The sequence below is a fragment of the Excalfactoria chinensis genome, chromosome 5, assembly GCF_039878825.1.
Source record: "Excalfactoria chinensis isolate bCotChi1 chromosome 5, bCotChi1.hap2, whole genome shotgun sequence".
NCBI lineage: Eukaryota > Metazoa > Chordata > Aves > Galliformes > Phasianidae > Excalfactoria > Excalfactoria chinensis.
In genome coordinates this window covers 26,401,025-26,418,566 of record NC_092829.1, presented here as the reverse complement: position 1 = coordinate 26,418,566, position 17,542 = coordinate 26,401,025, and the positions used below count along the sequence as shown (strand labels likewise).

The following is a 17,542-nucleotide window of genomic DNA, read 5'->3' as shown; positions in this document are numbered from 1 at the left end:
AAAAGAAAAAGTCATAACATTACTTGTAACATTACTTCATAAAACATATTTTAATACGTTTTTTCACTGTTTTTCAGGTTTAGATCCAGATAAGCATCTTGGAAAAACACTGGATCAAATGGAGCCTTATCTTTTGGAGGTATTACTGTATTACTGAAAAAAATACTCATAGGCAAAGTTGTAATTTGAATGCAATACTGCAGAGTCAGAAAATTAACAGCGAGTAATGGATGTTACGAAATCATACATGATATAAAATTTCTCTGTAGCTGTCACCATCTGAACATTTTGTGTCATATTTTACATAGTTGGAATGCATACAGTAGAGCCTTTTAAATTTGAGTAAGAAAATTATTCCCAAACATATACTAAATTCTGTCCATAGGGGTATGTAGTCATCACAGCATGGAAATGCTTATAGATGGAGCTAGTACATTTAGTTAAAGAAAAGGTGAATAACTAAGAAGATTGGATTTTGTACATCTTTCCTGAGTTTGAACTAGAAGAGTCAAACACTGAGCTATGTACAGTCACAGAATAATTGTCCTGAATGTGTGTGTCATTACTGACAACTGACTCCAGGCTGGACCCCATCCGGAGAGAGACACAAACATGGATGCCATGGAGCCTGCTGTCCCTTTACTGCTGCTTCACACAGCTTATATATTGGCATGGCTTCCATGCATGTGCATCCCATATACCCTCCATGCAACCCCATGCACACACATCTCTTTCCACCCCCAGAGTCCTCCCTTTCATAAATTGTGTCATCAAGGGGCATTCAGCAAAGTGCTTCTTCATATCCCTGTTCTGTGGTTCTGCTTCATCTGCTTCAGCTGTTGTTAATTTAGCAGTTCTTGACCTTGTTCCCCAGCAGTGTGTTTTTGTATATTGCCTGTGACAAAGTGAGCTTACTCTTGTCCTCAAGTTGGAAGGAGCCCATGAGTCCAACTCCTGGCTCCACACAAGACCACCTAAAATCCAGACCCTATGTCTGAGAGTGTTGTCCAAATGCTCCTTTAACTCTGTCAGCTTAGTGTCTTACCCACTGCCCTGGAATGCATTTTTCAGTGCCTGAACACCCTCTGGTGAAGTGTCTTTTCGTAATACCCAACCTGAACCTAAACTGCCTTATATGGAAGGGGACTAGAAGGAGCTGGGAGTGGACAGAACTAGGACACTTGACTCAAATTGGCCAAAGGAATGTGCCATACCATATGGCATCATGATGAACAATAAAGCTGCAGGGAGCTGATGGAGCAGCCTGCTGCTTGGGTACTGGCTGGTCAGCAGTTAACAAATCGTGAGAAACTGCATGGTGAATCACATGTTTTTTGGAGAAAAAAAAAAAAAGAGTAATCATTACTCTTTTTTCTTTGCTTTTCTCTCTTTGCATGTAGTTTTGCTCACTGCCATCTCCCAGTGGAATGAGGGAGAGTTTTGGGAAGAAAAATGTAGAGCTCATGGACTGAGTGTTTGTAACTGTTTATTGGGTCACTGTCAGGGAGACTGCATAACTGATGCATGTGTATGTAGCAGTTTCCTCTGCGTGTGCATGCTATGAAAGTCAAAATACAACTAAATTGCCTTTTCTGTGTGCTGAGTTGGCTTTAAAGAGTGATAAAAACAAATCAGTAACTATAAACTGCAGAGGTTTCCAATTTGAAAAATTATTTTGCAACTCAATGAAGTCTTCAGTATCAGAAATCCTGTAGACAGAACGTTGAGAGCAAGGTGTTTACAATTTACAGGAAGGAGTAGAAATAAAATGTATTGTTCTGATCAGTGTCAATGTTAATTAAAAGAGGAAAAAAGCTCTGATTTCATTCATGGAATTATTTAACTTTGGAGATAAATAAATTGCTGTCTAAATTTTCAGTCTTCTGATTTTACCAATTGGGGAAAACAAAAAATGAAGTATTAAGTGGGAAGAACTTTGAATTAGATTTGCAATATTTTTCTCATTACATATGGGAAGTTGAGTTCGTAAGTGCAGTGATGATCTGCTATCCATGCTTTTATCATGAGTATTGGTTCAGGACAGTGGCAAGGAAAGTTCCTGATTGGTTTTTTTTGTTGTTGTTGTTGTTTGTTTGTTTGTTTTTCTAAATTATAAGACCTTAATTACTGATCAACGGTTGCTACATAATTGCTAAATTACTTAATTGTTCTCTTGTATGACTATTTCTTGCATACCAGAATCCCTAGCTTTTTACACTGAACAACTTTTGGCAAGCTGCCAAATCTCTGAGGTTGTTCACCCTCTCTTTGGGATTTATTAATAGAACACTAAATGTATATTATGGTAATATTTGTCTGTATTTCTGTCCCTATTAATAGAAATAATTTTTTTGGTCAGTTGTTTGCTTACCTTATAAGTCGATGAGTAATTCTGGATGTAAAGAGCATATCTATAGTTATGTAGAATTTCCAATTTGGGGAAAAAAAGTCTATGCTTGGACAGAAGCACTGGAATTCATGTATTCTAACTTATGTTATGCAACTTCAGTCAGAAAATCAGGTTTTCTCCTCTGTTTTACACTAAGTTAAAAAAGACTATTCTTTTGTTAATGTTTGAACTCTTCTTTTGAACACCCTTTGATTGATTATTTGAGTTAAAATGAATAGCCTAAAAGTTAATTTCTTCATGTATTTCTTAGGGATTTTGGATTGGACTTGCATTTTTAGTTGTGTAATTTTTAATTTTCTGGCTCATTTGAGAACAGTCCTAGCAATCACGAAATTCTGATTGTCTCATTATGAATATAACAGCTTGCAAAACAAAATATATTAATCTTTGAAAAAATGTGAATATTTTTAATGATTAAAAGACAAGTTTCTGTTGCCGTTGATAACATCTTTAAAATACCACTCAGTTGTGAAATGCACATTTCATGCCTGGTCTATGAGTAAGAGCTGCTGAATGTCCTCAGTTCCTGTTGATGTTAGTGGGAACTGAAAAACTCTTTAGCAGCCAGGGTAATTGCTGACAAGCATGATCTTAAAGCCAGTAACATTGACAAAATGTTACCCATACATTATATAAATGTATATATCCCACCACAAGCATAATAAAACATATTTTGCTTTTTGAGTATTTGGTGTTAATTGCCTATAATTATTACAGGTACAAATATTTACAAGCAGAACTAACAATTTTAAAAGTGACTTATTTTCACAGGGGAAAAGGTTAGAAATATCTTGTCCAGGTTTCTCTCCTTCATTTTATATTATGGTTTTGTTTAGGGAGTTTTGTTTGTTTATTGTTTTATGGAAGCTCCAAGAAGAATAAAAGGTTTTGACTAACTGTTTTGTAGATTGTCCATTCTTATTGCATCAACATTAATTATTCTTGATGTTTTTGTCCTGTAGAACCTTTTGGCTATTGTTGACAGAGGTAGTTTGTTCTTCTGTTAGAAGTGTAGTTTATAAAGAGCACTTCATTGGAGGTTTTCTTCTGTCCATTTTGTTTTTAAGAAAATATCAAAGGGAAAATGAAAAATGTCTCCAATAGTAATGCATTAAAATTTCTTGCAAATGAGACTTAGATTTTCCACCACAAGAATGCTTAAACCACAAGGTCACATAGAGTATAACCAAGGTATTGTTTTCTCAGATTGATAACCCATTCCTTCCAAAAATGAAAAAGTTTGAAGAGGACTTAGGCCTTTTGTTTAACTAACTGAATTTAAATAAATTTAATACAACCAGGATCAGAATTTTTTCATGCTGAGAAAGAGGGGGTGCCCCTGTGCTCAGAGCATGATACATTTGCTCGATTACTACCTACTGACGCAGTAAATGTAGAATTACAATGAACTGTTAAGCAATAACATTCTTGTTACTCAAATAAATGAACTTTGGTTCATGCTCCACAGTCACTGATGTTAATCATGTCTCTTATTTAAAATTTACTAAATGATGTAATTATCTGTTTTAGTGTGATTTCTAGAGCTTCAGGAATATTTACAAATATATCAACTTAGAAACCATATTTAGTATCATTTGGAATGGAAACAATACATTGTTACCTCTTCAGTTTTTGCTTTTGCCTTTTGGGTTTTGACGTGGAAAGTTCAATTTGTGAGAACTTGTAAGAACAAGATAGTCATTTACAAAAGTATGGAAGCAATTGTTAACTCTGTTGCCAAAAATTGTATTTGTTGTACACTGTTATGTAAAGTGCTACATCTTTTATTGATTTACAGTACAAACTTCTCACAGAAGTGAACTGTCTGTGCCAAAGGGAGAGAATGAGGTTAATGTGCCTGAACAAACTTTCCACACTCTCGTGAAAGATTGATTAGGAATTAACTTGTTTGTCTGAATATTGCTGTACCAATTTTATTTAAAATACAACACAATGGTAATTCATAGATCTTTGTGATACACAATACAAAGAAATCAAGAATAGTTTGTGTTATATTTGAGGGTTTTAAAAATTATTTTATTCTTTTAGAAGGTACGCACTGAATTTATCAGCAAAATGTATGTGAGTGCTTTACTGTAATACCAGTGTATTTAAATTTTGTTTTAGGTTTCTGAGAAATACGGTGTCCACATTTGCGGAGAAGGTGGAGAATATGAAACATTCACTTTGGATTGCCCTCTCTTTAAGAAGAAAATAGTTGTGTAAGGAACAGTTTCTTCCATTTCATTATTTTAAAGCAATGAGAGCATTTTCACATATAGCTTGAGGCAGCTTTTTTTGGCAGAGTGAAAAACATGTCCTCTAAGTTCACAAACACTCACTTTGTTTAACACTGGCCAAGTCCTCTGAAAATCTAAATCAATACCTGACAAGACGAGGCCTTCATAGAAAGCTATAAACTTCTTAGACATTTGCACTTTCGTTTACTCGCTGATTATAGCCTGCAGTAAAACTGGTACCTACACACTGACACTTTTATCCTTTCATGAAGTGTGAATTGCCTGTAATATTTATCTTTCATTACAGCTACATTTGATAAACTGCCACATCAGTAGCCTGTGGGTTCCATTAACTGTGTGTGTGTGCGCACAAGTGAGTGTGTGTAAGTTTAGCAGCTTAGAATGATATCAAAAACATTTTACTTCTATTATTAGAGGATATTTTAAATACAAAAAATGGATGAATCCATCTAATATATATTGAGTAGCTTATTCCTTTGACATAAATTGTTAAAATCTGTGTAGTGGGACATGAATAATGCTTGAGTCTTGTTGTAAGTTTCTTTTTAGTCTGTTAAATAGCTAAGTCTGCTTGCTTTGAGTGAGTTGTTTCAACTGCTGTTCCTTTTCTTGTAAACAGATCAGTAGTCATGTATTGATGATGGTCATGTTACAGAAGGTCAGAATTTTTGTACATATATACATGGTAAAGATTCCACAGTGAAGATCTATTTATTTCATTTTTCCATACCACTGGTCTCTGTCTGTATAGAGCAGAGAACCAGAAACCATTTGACTCTGTTGCATTACAGGGAGAGGTAGAGCGATAGATAAAATGTGAAAAGTTTAGAAACTGCTATAGTGGAAGTCTGCTGAGCTGAAATATTAGTTGACTGCATGATATGTCTTACGTAGTCAGCTATAAAACCAGTTGTGGCCTGTTCAGTATTTGTATTGCATCACTTGCAACAAAATGTATACTTTAGAAGAAGGGTAGCTAGGCTTTAACTGATAGATGAAATACGCTTGTGTAAGTTTTTGGCTTAAATTTGTTTAGTTTATTGTTTATGTTACTAACTATATTTGGTTTCTTATGTTACAGATTAAATCTGGGTATTCCGTTAGATATACATTTAATATACAACTGCCCAGTGTTCCTTTGGAAAGATCTCTTTGTACACCTGAGATAGATTAAACAGTTACTCAAGCTAGTTCTAAATATACATTTCTATAGTGGAAACTGAATAGCTACACTGATATTTTGTTTCTCAGGCTTAATTAGGCCTGCTTAGCTCTCTCCTGCTTTGTTATAAAAGTGTAGCTTTCAAGGGTTATTCATGTAAAAATCTATTACCTGATGAGCTTTTACAATAAAAATATTTGTAGTTTCTTTTTCCTTAGATATCGTTTATTATCATTTGTTATTTGTGAGTTATTTTTACAACTTTACTTAATTTTTTATTCTTGTTTTTCATATTCACTGGGTGAATCAAAACAGACTGTGTAATCATATTGTTAAGCTGTTAGTTTCCAGATGCTTAAATAGCCATGATTGTGATATACGTCCTGATAATTTTTTTTAAACTTCAGTGGCATTGCAAGAGTTACAAGGTAGAGGTTAAAACCTGTACTATTTTTTTCAGAGTTCCCAAATTCCTTAGTGTAAGTTTCTGTGGAAGACATTGGTGATTATTCTTTCCAAATAACAGTTACTGTGTATTAAATTGGCCAGCTGGTTAGCAAATACTCACCAAGCTCTCACTTTACAGAGGAAAAAAATTAAGGTACAAAACTTATAGGTTAAGATAAGTGCAGAAAGATGGCTTAGTTGAGACCATCATGGGCAAAACAGGCTTGATTTGGGAAAGGATAATGAGCTGCTCCAGTGAGCAGCTCAATTAAAATTAATAGGTTGCAGCTCCAGCTAGGAATCTGCTTCTGCTTTGGTTTTTCTGCTGTCTGTTGTCTCTTGGGCTGCAGGGGACCAACATGCTCCACCATGGGCTTACAGTGTACTTCTGCACCTGGAGTACTTCCTGTCCTCCTCCTGTGCTGATCTTGGTGGCTGCAGGGCTGTTTTTCTCACTCCTCTCTCACAGCTGCTGTTTCTTATCCTTTCTTAAATGAGTTATTCAGAGGTGCTACTTGTGTGGCTAATGGTCTCAGTTTTCACCAGTCATAGGGGCCCTTTTGTAGCCAGCTGGAACTGGGGACAGTCCCTGGTCTTTTCTCACAGAAGGCACCCCTGCAGCCTCCCAAATGCTACTTTTGGGTAGCATTTTCACTGGTTACTGCTTTTGTCACATGAAACTTGTGACTATGTTTTCACATTGTCATCTTTTAAAAAGGAAATCTGCTATATCAGGAAGAAAATAACCTTTCTGTGTCAGTTATGGAGAAGTGGGAGTTGTTTTAATGTAAGAATATGTGGTTAATTTTGATTTTGAATATTAAATTAAGTCTTGCAAAACCATTCGGTCTTTATCTAAAAACATGCCTTGCAAACCAACCATGCCAAATTGAGTGAAATATTTGAAAATAAACAATGTTCAGCAGAGAAACAAAGATCTTACAACAGAAATACTCAACCAGGAGTCAGATGGGTTTTATCTGGTTATACCAGAATGTCTGTTGTCATCTTTCTTATGCTCAGCATTTAAGCATTTAGACTCTGCCATTACATTCATATTTATAGTGCAATTGATTGACATCTCTGGAAATCATATAGTTCTTTTCTACATAAGGGCTATCTAATATCTAATGTTATGATAAAGGCCCATTAGTATGTATGGAATACAGAATGCTTCATTTTGTTTTCCTTCTAAGTTAAACTGATGTACAGACAATGTTTTGGAAGTATAATTTTGCATTGATTACTTTTTCATTAGCTCTGTGATTAGATTTAGAACCAAAACTAAATATGTAAACTTGAGGAGAAAAATGACAAAGAAGACCTGCCCTAACTTGTGTTTGTTTTATTAAAATATTACTCGCTTTTTTAAAGTATTTTCCCAGGTCTTCAAGATGATTTAAAGGATTGGACTAGAACAGTTTTTCAAACTATTTTTTGTTGTTTTCTAAAGTCTTCTGAAAATGTTCAACAAAATTCCTGGTTTTCTGTCATAATGTAGTGATGTTCCTAAGGAAAATTATGACTTTGAGTATGAGATAGACTTCACTCACAATTTTCAGAACCTCTCAATTTTTTTTTGTAAGCTCTCTGCTATTAATGCTGTTTAATTATTTACTTCTTTTACTGTCTTGTAAGCTATACATAATGCCAAATTAAGGATTTCCTTTTTTTGAATTAGTGACTTATTATTGATGACGAAACTCGTAGTTTCCACCTATCTGTTACATTTAGTATTGAATAACACAGTACAGAGAGGCTGACAGAAAATGAATTAATTGGAGAAAAATATTTTATCTGGTATATATTGTAATACTCTTTTCAACACCACATAATCTAGCTATTTGGAGCCATCAATTGAGAAATATTAGCATTTTAAATCAAATACCTACTGTGGTGCCATCCATGTGTTAACTGTCTGTTTCAGGAATGCATTTCATACTTAGAAGAAATGTTACTGTTTACTAATTGAGCAACAGATAAGATCTAAAAACTACAGTTATAGAACTGTAAGGACAAGTATCAATGTTTAGCATGCATGCTGCACTGTTGAACTTGTACATGTGGGGATACAGCTTCTTTTACTCTGTAAAAGTATTTTTAAAAAGTTACTATGTGTTTAAATTGTACAAAATTGTACAATTAATAACCCTAAAATATCATTGTTCCACTTGGATATAAGCTTTTCTGAAATTTAAAGTAACTACTGCATCACTGAATAGTAACAGACTTTCCCATTGCTGTTGTATCTTTCAACCACAAGCAGTGTTTATTGAGATATTATCCTCAGACACTGGGGATATGAAGATACCAGGCATCATTACCATCTCAAAGTATGTTTTTATGCTTTCCGTCAATGTGGTCTTATAACTAAAAATTTCTGAAGTGATATTCTAGCCATTTACAAAATTTCTGCTTGAATTAGTAGGCACTGTGACCATTTGAAAAGAATTACTTTAATCTTAAGACGCTATCTTTAAGAAGTCCTAAAAGAATTTGATTTTTCAATCATAAAAGTCTTGATAGTAACTCTCAAGAATGAAGCTATAGACTTAATAATCAATAAATTAAAAGATTATCGATAGTGAATTAGAAGTTTTTATGCTAAAGGTGTATTGTATTATAGTGATGGTGATTGCATTAAGGAGTTTTGATTTTAAATGCTAAGCCACATTTTAAAAAGCAGATATTTCTGTTAATTTTACGCTTTCATTAAGTCAGTGGAATCTAGCCAACTTCAGCTGTTTCCAGTATGCATTTATCATTACTAGAGATCTTGTTTGGAATCCCCAGGCCAAACTCATTGAATACTGTGAAGTTTTAAGAGCACTGTGATTTCAAGAAAATTATCTGTATGTCTTCAGCATTTCTTATAGGAATTTTCAGGTTTTCTTGTAATGCATCTCAGTTTCTCACTTCCTGATAATTATTTCCTAAAGCTACCTTTTGCTTAAGTAGTAAAACCGTGCAGATGGAAATAACAGATAAAGCCTCTTGTGAATCAAAATGTGACAGATTGTGTCTGTAAAAATAAAAGCTACAATTAACTAATTTGAATCAGCACACAGTAAGTTTATCATTGCTACCAACACATTTGGCATTGAAAAGTTGTGTCTAGTAGTCTTCAGTATCAGATGCAAGATGGTCAAATCAGTCAGTTTCTCAGCGTGAAATATTGCATGGTGTTAATACTTTAAGAGCTAGTCCCTGGAGCATTAATGATGGAAAAACAGACTTTTAAAAATCTCACATTGATAAAATGAAAAGATTACATTACTTATTAGTCTCTGGAATGCAAAATATAATGTCAGTTATGATTGCATAGGCTATATCTAGATAAATATCTTCATTCTGATCTGGATGTATAAGTTATTTCTTTTGAAAATTATTGAAGATAGCATGATGTTCATCAGAACAATTTTGTATGCCAAAACTTTCTTAGTTGTTTTTAAAAAAGATTCTCGATTACCTTGCAGTCTTTTGCACAGTGAAGCATTATCAACATGTTAAATTGTACATTGATATATACATAATTCTGATAACTTTGCATTTCAGAGATTCAGCAAAAGTGGTTATGCATTCAGCTGATGCATTTGCACCAGTGGCCTACCTTCATTTTCTGAAAATGCACCTGGAGAATAAGGCAAGTAAATTCATAGTGTTTTCTCCCTTTAAAGCTGTATGCATGTTTTTTTGTGTTGCGTCGTTTGAAGTTTAGTTACACCTTCTCATTTGTGTTCTTTGAAATAAAGATGTACATATTTAGTTGAATTTTAGAACGTGATAAATGAAAACTCAGTATAAATACTTGCATGTTGAATGAATGAATGAAGGTAGTATGTTAGTGTAGCATTTTTTCATTTTGAAACCTTAAGGTATTCAACCAGCATGGGGCAGTCAAGTGGCTGGCTGCATCATACAGCCAGCCACAGAGTAGAATGCATCTGTATTAGGAACCATATGAACAGTGTTGATTTGCTTGGAGGTGTCATCTCTTTATGCTGTTTCTGTTGCAGAGTGGATGATTCTAAAATCTTCTGAACGCTAGTGCTCAAGTATCAAACATCTTTTCTGTATGAAAGTTACATCTAATGAATGACTTTAAAACAGTGTAGAGAATATATCCTGATCAATGAGCTTGAAAGAATTGTCAGTAATTAGCAGGGATTCCCTCAGTAGTTCCTGATTCAATGGAATATGGAGAAGAATAGGAACTCCTATGATTTAGATATTGCAAACTTATATGTGAGCTAAGAAAGTCAGATTAGAAAGTACTTTTCCTAGTTTTTGTCATATATACGTCTCAGTTTTCATACCTATATACACTTTTCTACTTTTCATTACCTTGCAGATAAAATATGTTTTTTTCATTCCTTAACGTTTGTAAGTGCTTCAACTTTGATGAAGATGATCTTCCTACCACTACTGCAGTCGTCTTTTTATAGTTCTTTCCATTTCTTTCTATGCTTTGCTAGTCACTGAACCTCTTCTGGTTGAAGGGATTGTTACCAAATGTTATTACAATTATTACAATTTTCATTTACATCTCATCTCTCTTGAGGGATATATATATTTTTGTGTGTGTGCATATTTATTACCATTTTTAATGTAATTATTTTATACAGATAAAATCTGTGGGTTTTTTCTGCTATGGTAAACTCACTGTTCCCCTCAAAAAGTGAATTGAATTTTATCCTTTTTGTTTCTATTTTGAGACTTTCAGATACAAAATGGTAAAGTATATGCGAGGAGAAACAGAATGTCAACTAACTACATGAAACAAACCCAAATAGGCTGAATAATTGAAAATCTGGAGACATGTGGAACTAGTGATGACATATTAATATTTCTTTGGGGGTCCTGACTTTTCTTGCTTATGGCAAACTTAATGCTAAAATGCACCATATATCACTAAAAAGTGACAGGCTAGGGAAAAAGAAGAACACAAAGCTTTATATAAATCAGGAAAACATTCTATTAAAATGCATAATATTTTATATAAGAATCAAGATTTTTACTTTTATTTGAATGGAAGCTCTTGCCCTTCTTATGTAGATGTTTTAGATTTGGTTAAAGCCTCACAATTTCAGGCAGTATTGTAATAAATCTTATTTCATATTCCTTGTAGACAAAGCTGTCATACTCCTAGAGACATAAGGTTTACAGAGGTATACCCTGGATTTTGCTATATAGACTAATATCTTGTAGAATTAAAAGAAAAATAGTCTGTTTTCTGCCATGTCTGTGTCATGAGGAAAAGCATTAGAATCTTTTGGCTATAGATTCATTTTGTGTCGTGTTAAAATGAGCTACGTATTCAAGAAGCTGTGAATATGGAGAGCCAGTCAGTCCTTCAGAGCACAGCATGTTACTAGGCACAGTTTAACTGTGTAAAGATAGAGAGGTCTTTAAGATTAATATGCCTGTAGCACTGTACTTTTTCTCACTCCTTCATGCTTTACAAGCCCTACAAAAAATTTTAAGTATCAGTAGATCAGTAGTTGAAAGCCAGTCGACAATAACAAATCACTGCAGGGAAAAAAAGCAAAACATTTTTAGTTTCAGACTTTCAAAAGATTACTGAAATTTGAGCAGAAATTCTCAACAGTGAGAATGAAAAATGTATAAATGTAGCCACTTATGTAAGCTCTTTGTAGAAACTGTTAATTGACTGCACAGTGATGTGTAATTCTAGTATGCATCATGACATACTTTTTCTTATCATTTCAGCTGAAATATGTATTTTTAATTTTTATTTTGTATTCAATTTAACTTAGTTATATGCCACAGATGTTAATTTTACATTCTTTGAAATTTACTTTATTATTGCTATGCACTTGTTATGCTAGCATACCTTAGTCTCTGCTGTCTTTCCTCCTCAGGAATGTATTTACTTCAGATAAATCTCTTCTTGTTTAACTACAAAGCTTGGGTAGAAATTTGTTTTAGATTGTTTCTGGCAGCAAAATGAGCCCCTGTGCCTGGGGGAAAATAACATCTTACTTACTGTTCTGATTTAATATGCTACTGTGAAACCACAAGATGCATTCTTGTATACTTGAAAGTTTTTTCTTCTTACCTCCTTTTTTTCTTTCATTAGCAGTGACACCAAAACAAATCAAGAGATAATTAAATGTATGATTTTATTATTAGAATAATATTAGAATTTTGGCAAGAAAAGCAGCTTAAGAAAACTTTTTTTCAAAGGTATTCTACTGAAACATTGAGAATAAATAATGCTGATGCAACACACATGCTTAAAATTCGTGATTGATTCATTTACTTCATTGTGGGGAAAAAAAAGATCACCACTTTGATATACATCAAATAGATACCTACCTTCATTGCTGTTTCACTTTTCCAATAACTCTGTGACTTTGCATATTTAAATTGTAAAATATTCTTTGCTGAGGGGAGGCAATTTCTGAAGCATTTTCCAGTACCTCTAAATCAAATGTAACAGATTTTTGTATGCAATATAATTGTAATATTTTTCAATTATGGCAAAATATAACTGTTTAAAACTGCAAGGCTATTTTTTTGTTTGTTTGTTTGTTTTTTAATTGACAACAAATTGAACTTTGGAAACCTTTGCATTTGCCCCATCTCATACTGTTCTGTTACTATGATGAGCGATATTGGGTTTTGAATTATTAGAAACAGAAATTAAGGCTTCTGGAGCTTCTTATGTAATAATTCTTTCTGAGAATATTTCTGATAACAGTAGTGAATGTATTAACTATCAGTCATGCTTTAAGATTTGCTCTTTGTCACATTTAATAATGAGTGCTCTGTTCCCTGAGTCCCAGTGAGTAGGAGTACATATACATAAAACAATACCAGCTGTCAAACTGTAGCCCCTTAGGTTAGAGTTAGTCCAGGATTAGAAAGAACCATGTAGCTATCTACACTTGGCAGAAGAAATGGAGCCTGATTACCTGCAACAGATAAAGGAGTCATTTTTGATGTTGTACTTCCTTGGCGTGTAGTAACGCATTGTATTTACCTGCCATGAAATGATATTCATTCATTTTTCCATATCTGGGTGGAATGTTTTGCTGAAATGCAAGCAGTTGCGCCTCTGTAAAACATCAGCAAATCAATTTCAAAGGCTAATTTAGAGATGACTTTTTAAAATATTTCTAAAAGTCAGGAAAGGTGTTTGGTAGATATGTACATGCCTTTTATACTGAAGGAGTATAATCCTGGAGGTTAGATTCAATTAACTTTGTGGCCTTTTTCTGTCTCGTTTCTTCTATCTGAATTATTTTAATCCATCTCCACCTAACATGTTAGGTATTAGGCTTTGTAATTGGTGTTAAGGAGCATGGGAGGGAATTTTGCTGTTTTGTTGGTTGCATTTTTTTTAATACTTTGCCATCACTGAGTGGTATTTCTCCTAGGTAACCTTTAATTTCCCTTCTGCATCATAAAAATGTGGGAAACTATAGTTTGTAACAAGTAACTTCACAAACTTTGTAACATATAATTACAGACATCTTTTTGTTGTACATTGATTCATTTCAAACAGTAGGATAATAACTGAATGATTTTTTCATGCTTCATTTGGTTGCAGATTAAGTCCAGTTCTCTGAAAAAAAGATATTTTTGGAGAGGTCTCTTCATTATTTTAAAATCTTTCAGAGTAAAGTACATTCTTTCCTATGTGTCTATATATAATACTTGTTATTATATATTACTTATACTGCAAGGGATGTACAGGGTCTCCCTCTACTTCAAGGGATGTACATGGTCTCCCTCATTATATTTATTCCAAGGAGTTTTGTTATCAAGGTAAGCTGCAAGGAACAGATCATCACAGTGCTCATATGTCTTATGTCTCACGAGCTCTCTATTGTGCTATATTCTCATTGCTGCTTAGTGGAAAACCTTCAGTTTTGGAATTTTGTTGTGATGGGTTTTTATACCAGTTTCTATGGTGGTGAATGTAAGCTTTTTAAGAAGACAATCTGTTGTTTTCATAAAAGACCACTACATGGAATTTCAGCTATATCAGTCAGAGTCCTAGTTCCAAGGCTTTTTCAACCAGAGAATTTGGATCTTGGAACACGTGTGCATTTGCTTAACTTCATTCTGTGCATTTGCTTAACTTCACTCTGAGTGTGCTTACATCAGTGACAAGAGTTATATGCATATAGTTAACCATATGCATGTATGCAGGCTCTGATCCAAAATTAGCTTGGTATCACAATGTACAGTGGGTGAGGGAGAAACAGTCTATACAAATGGGAAAATACATTGCTTCTGTGAAGTAACATCAAAATGTTATGTAGTGAAATAGGTTCAGTAAGTTTTAATTAAAATGTCATTATAGCAAGCTTGTTTTTTTTTTATTTATTTTTTAATAATGACAATGATATTCAAAGAAAGTCTGTTTGTGGCAGTCTGTAACTTTGGGATTTATGTCCTTAGATTATTTTCTCTATTAACAGAAGTGGAAGATTAGCATTTGTATGAGATTTGAATATAACTACTCAGCAGAGTCTGGCTGCTCTACTTATACTGGAATTGAGCCTGTTCTTCTTGTGCCAGGTTCCACACCTAATGCTTCTGCCAAAGCCTACACCTGTACTGCTGTTGAATGTGATTGATTAGCTATGTTTTTGGAGCATTGTAGGAGTGAGCCTTGAATGAATCATTGTGATATATTGTAGCCATTGAAATTAGTGATAGCCTATAATTATTTTTATAGTCTTTGATGTATGTAAGAAACCTCAAAGAATTTCTAGGATGTGGTAACTAACTGTTTGTGTATGTGTGTAAACATGCATGGTTTTATTTATATTTGTGAAGCAATATTGATATGATCACTTATAAAATATTAAAAACTTAGAAAAAATGGATTTGACAGTAGGTTATCTGAAAATTTAGTGTGTCATACATTTGAGTTACTTGTTATTATTACAGTGCTACAGAGGACTGTTGTAGGTTTCACCAAACCACTTGTAATAAAGTCTGTGAGTCTTACTACAGGCCATGAATTTTTTAGTGAAGGACTTTTATAGAAAAGATGTTTAGAAACATAGTTGAAAGAGCAATCTTCACAGATGGCATGAAAATTGAATAGGTGCTCTTTTCAGATTCTGTTGCATCATGTCATAAATTCGATCAACCTTATTAGGTAATGGAGAGAAGTTACAGATACCTATCAATACTAGATTTCTCAGAAGATATTTATGTAAAGCCTGACAAAATCAAGAAATCAGCTGGAACTTCCCCCTTTCTAGTCAGTGTATTTTTATCCTAATAATTCTTTGTTAACCATTTAAATTCAATATAATGTTATTGAAGTTAAAACCCAGGTTTTTTAATGAGAAAGGAACAGAAGCAAACAGTGATCAAACAGAAAAGAACACAGCATTGTCATAGTGTCATTCATGTCATTGTGCGTACTCAAAGGCTATTACCAAGTGATGCATATTTTACGTTAGTACTCTCAGAATGTCCATGCTCTAGTTCTAGTTGTTTGTTTCATGACGGGCTTCACAATTTTGTCAGCATAAGCAGCTAACTCAAAAAATGCACCATTTGCAAGAAGGATGCTTTAGCACTTTTAGTGCTTGGTGCTACGTAGCAGCATATGTATATTTCTATGAAGAGCTGTGTTGTGGAACTTTTATTATTTCCTTCATCTTGATTGTTGTAGCATAATCAAATTTTAGACCTGTAATTGAATTAGATCTCTGTTCCTTCATTTTTATTCTGTAAGTCATAACTGAATAGCTAGTTGGCTGTCAGGTGTTCCCTAGGTAATGGCAAAATATATTGACTGATGGCCATAGTCAAAGATATAATTCCCCAAAGATTGGGGAATAATAATAATATTCCATTCACCACCATTCTCTGGACCCAGCTGTCCAGCCAGTTCTTTAACCAACAAAGGGTATACTTGTCCAAGTCATGGGCTGCCAGCTTCTCTAGGAGAATACTATGGGAGACAGTGTCAAAGGCTTTGCTGAAGTCCACATAGTCTTATCTAGTGGTAGTCTATCTGTTGCATGGATAGAATTTAGGAAAAAAAAAGAAGACAACATACATTATTTTTCTTCCTTATAAAGACATTTCTGTAAAATGCTGTTCTATGTATCTCAAAATTCTGAGCATTCTAAAGCTTGTGGAATTTGATGGAGTGTATAGTCTTTTCATGAGGTGAGTGGAACAAGACAGTGGCTGCATTTACTCAAGATTTAACAAGGTTTTAAAACTTTTCTTGTAGTCTTTTTCATTGTGTAAAGTGTTTACTGACAGAATTAATGATCAAGTTGCTACTACTGTGCTTTTTTTCCTTTTTTCCCTTAGTTATTATATTTTCTTGCAAACAGCTGTCCTGCAAAATTGTGGAAGAGTGTTTCTTTATAATATCATCCTATCTCTTATCTGAAGTTTCCTTGTTTCTCATACCCGTTGTTATTGCTTACTAACTCTGGAATTTGATCCCATATGGTGTATCAATGGAAACATACTGTATGCTGGTAATTTTGCAGTCAACATAGTGGGAAAACCTGTTCTTCCATTAATTCTTCTAAGCTTAGGTGCTTGTCAAGCTGAAGTGGTTTTTATAATTAAAAAAGAAAGCTTGAATGATGAAATATGATCATATCACGTTGCTTGGCATGCTGTTTACTGGTTTATTTTATAATTTTTCTCTCAAGCAGGAGAAATCTTCAGATACATTTATGGTAGGTAGCTGCTCTTGTGAAGAAAGCTGCAGCAGTGGTGATATTTTACCTTCTTCAGAACTGGATGAACCTCAGGATATCGGTCCGATTATCTGGAAGGCTTTGAAACATATTTCTTTGGATTTCAGTGAGTTTTGTGCAACTTTTATTAGGAAAGTAATAGAGCAGATATAATGTGTTGCTGGGGAGGGGTGTAGCTGTTAAAACTATAAGACAATTTGTGCCCATTAATAGCCATATCTTAAAGATAAATATATAAAAAGTATCCTACTACAATTAAGTTCTCTGGTAGGAATCAGTAAATCTGTGATAATGAAATGAATGTTATTTTGCTGAAGAAACATAACCCAATTTTTTCTTTTTTTCTTTCTTTTACACATTAATGTTTATAATTTGCCTGAACTAAATTATTGTAATAGCACTGTCATTAAACTGGGAAGGAAGTAGTTATTTAGAAGATAATTTCAGCACCTGTATCCTAACTCCATTTTAAATGAAAGTATGAAAGGGAACTCTAAAATGAATAATAAAATGCCATGACTTGACATGCTTACATGGACAG

The 17,542-nt window shown here is 33.8% G+C and overlaps 1 protein-coding gene across 3 annotated transcripts in view; it reads left to right on the top strand.

Annotated features, from left to right (window-relative positions):
* The window catches only part of DPH6 (diphthamine biosynthesis 6), a 176,131-nt gene that overhangs the window by 53,987 nt on the left and 104,602 nt on the right, over positions 1–17,542 (top strand). For all 3 annotated transcript variants that reach the window (XM_072337782.1, XM_072337780.1, XM_072337781.1), the window contains 4 exons: positions 78–139; positions 4,538–4,632; positions 9,836–9,923; positions 16,957–17,107. In XM_072337782.1, the coding sequence (XP_072193883.1) occupies positions 78–139; positions 4,538–4,632; positions 9,836–9,923; positions 16,957–17,107 (396 nt within the window). The remainder of the gene's footprint in view (positions 1–77; positions 140–4,537; positions 4,633–9,835; positions 9,924–16,956; positions 17,108–17,542) is intronic.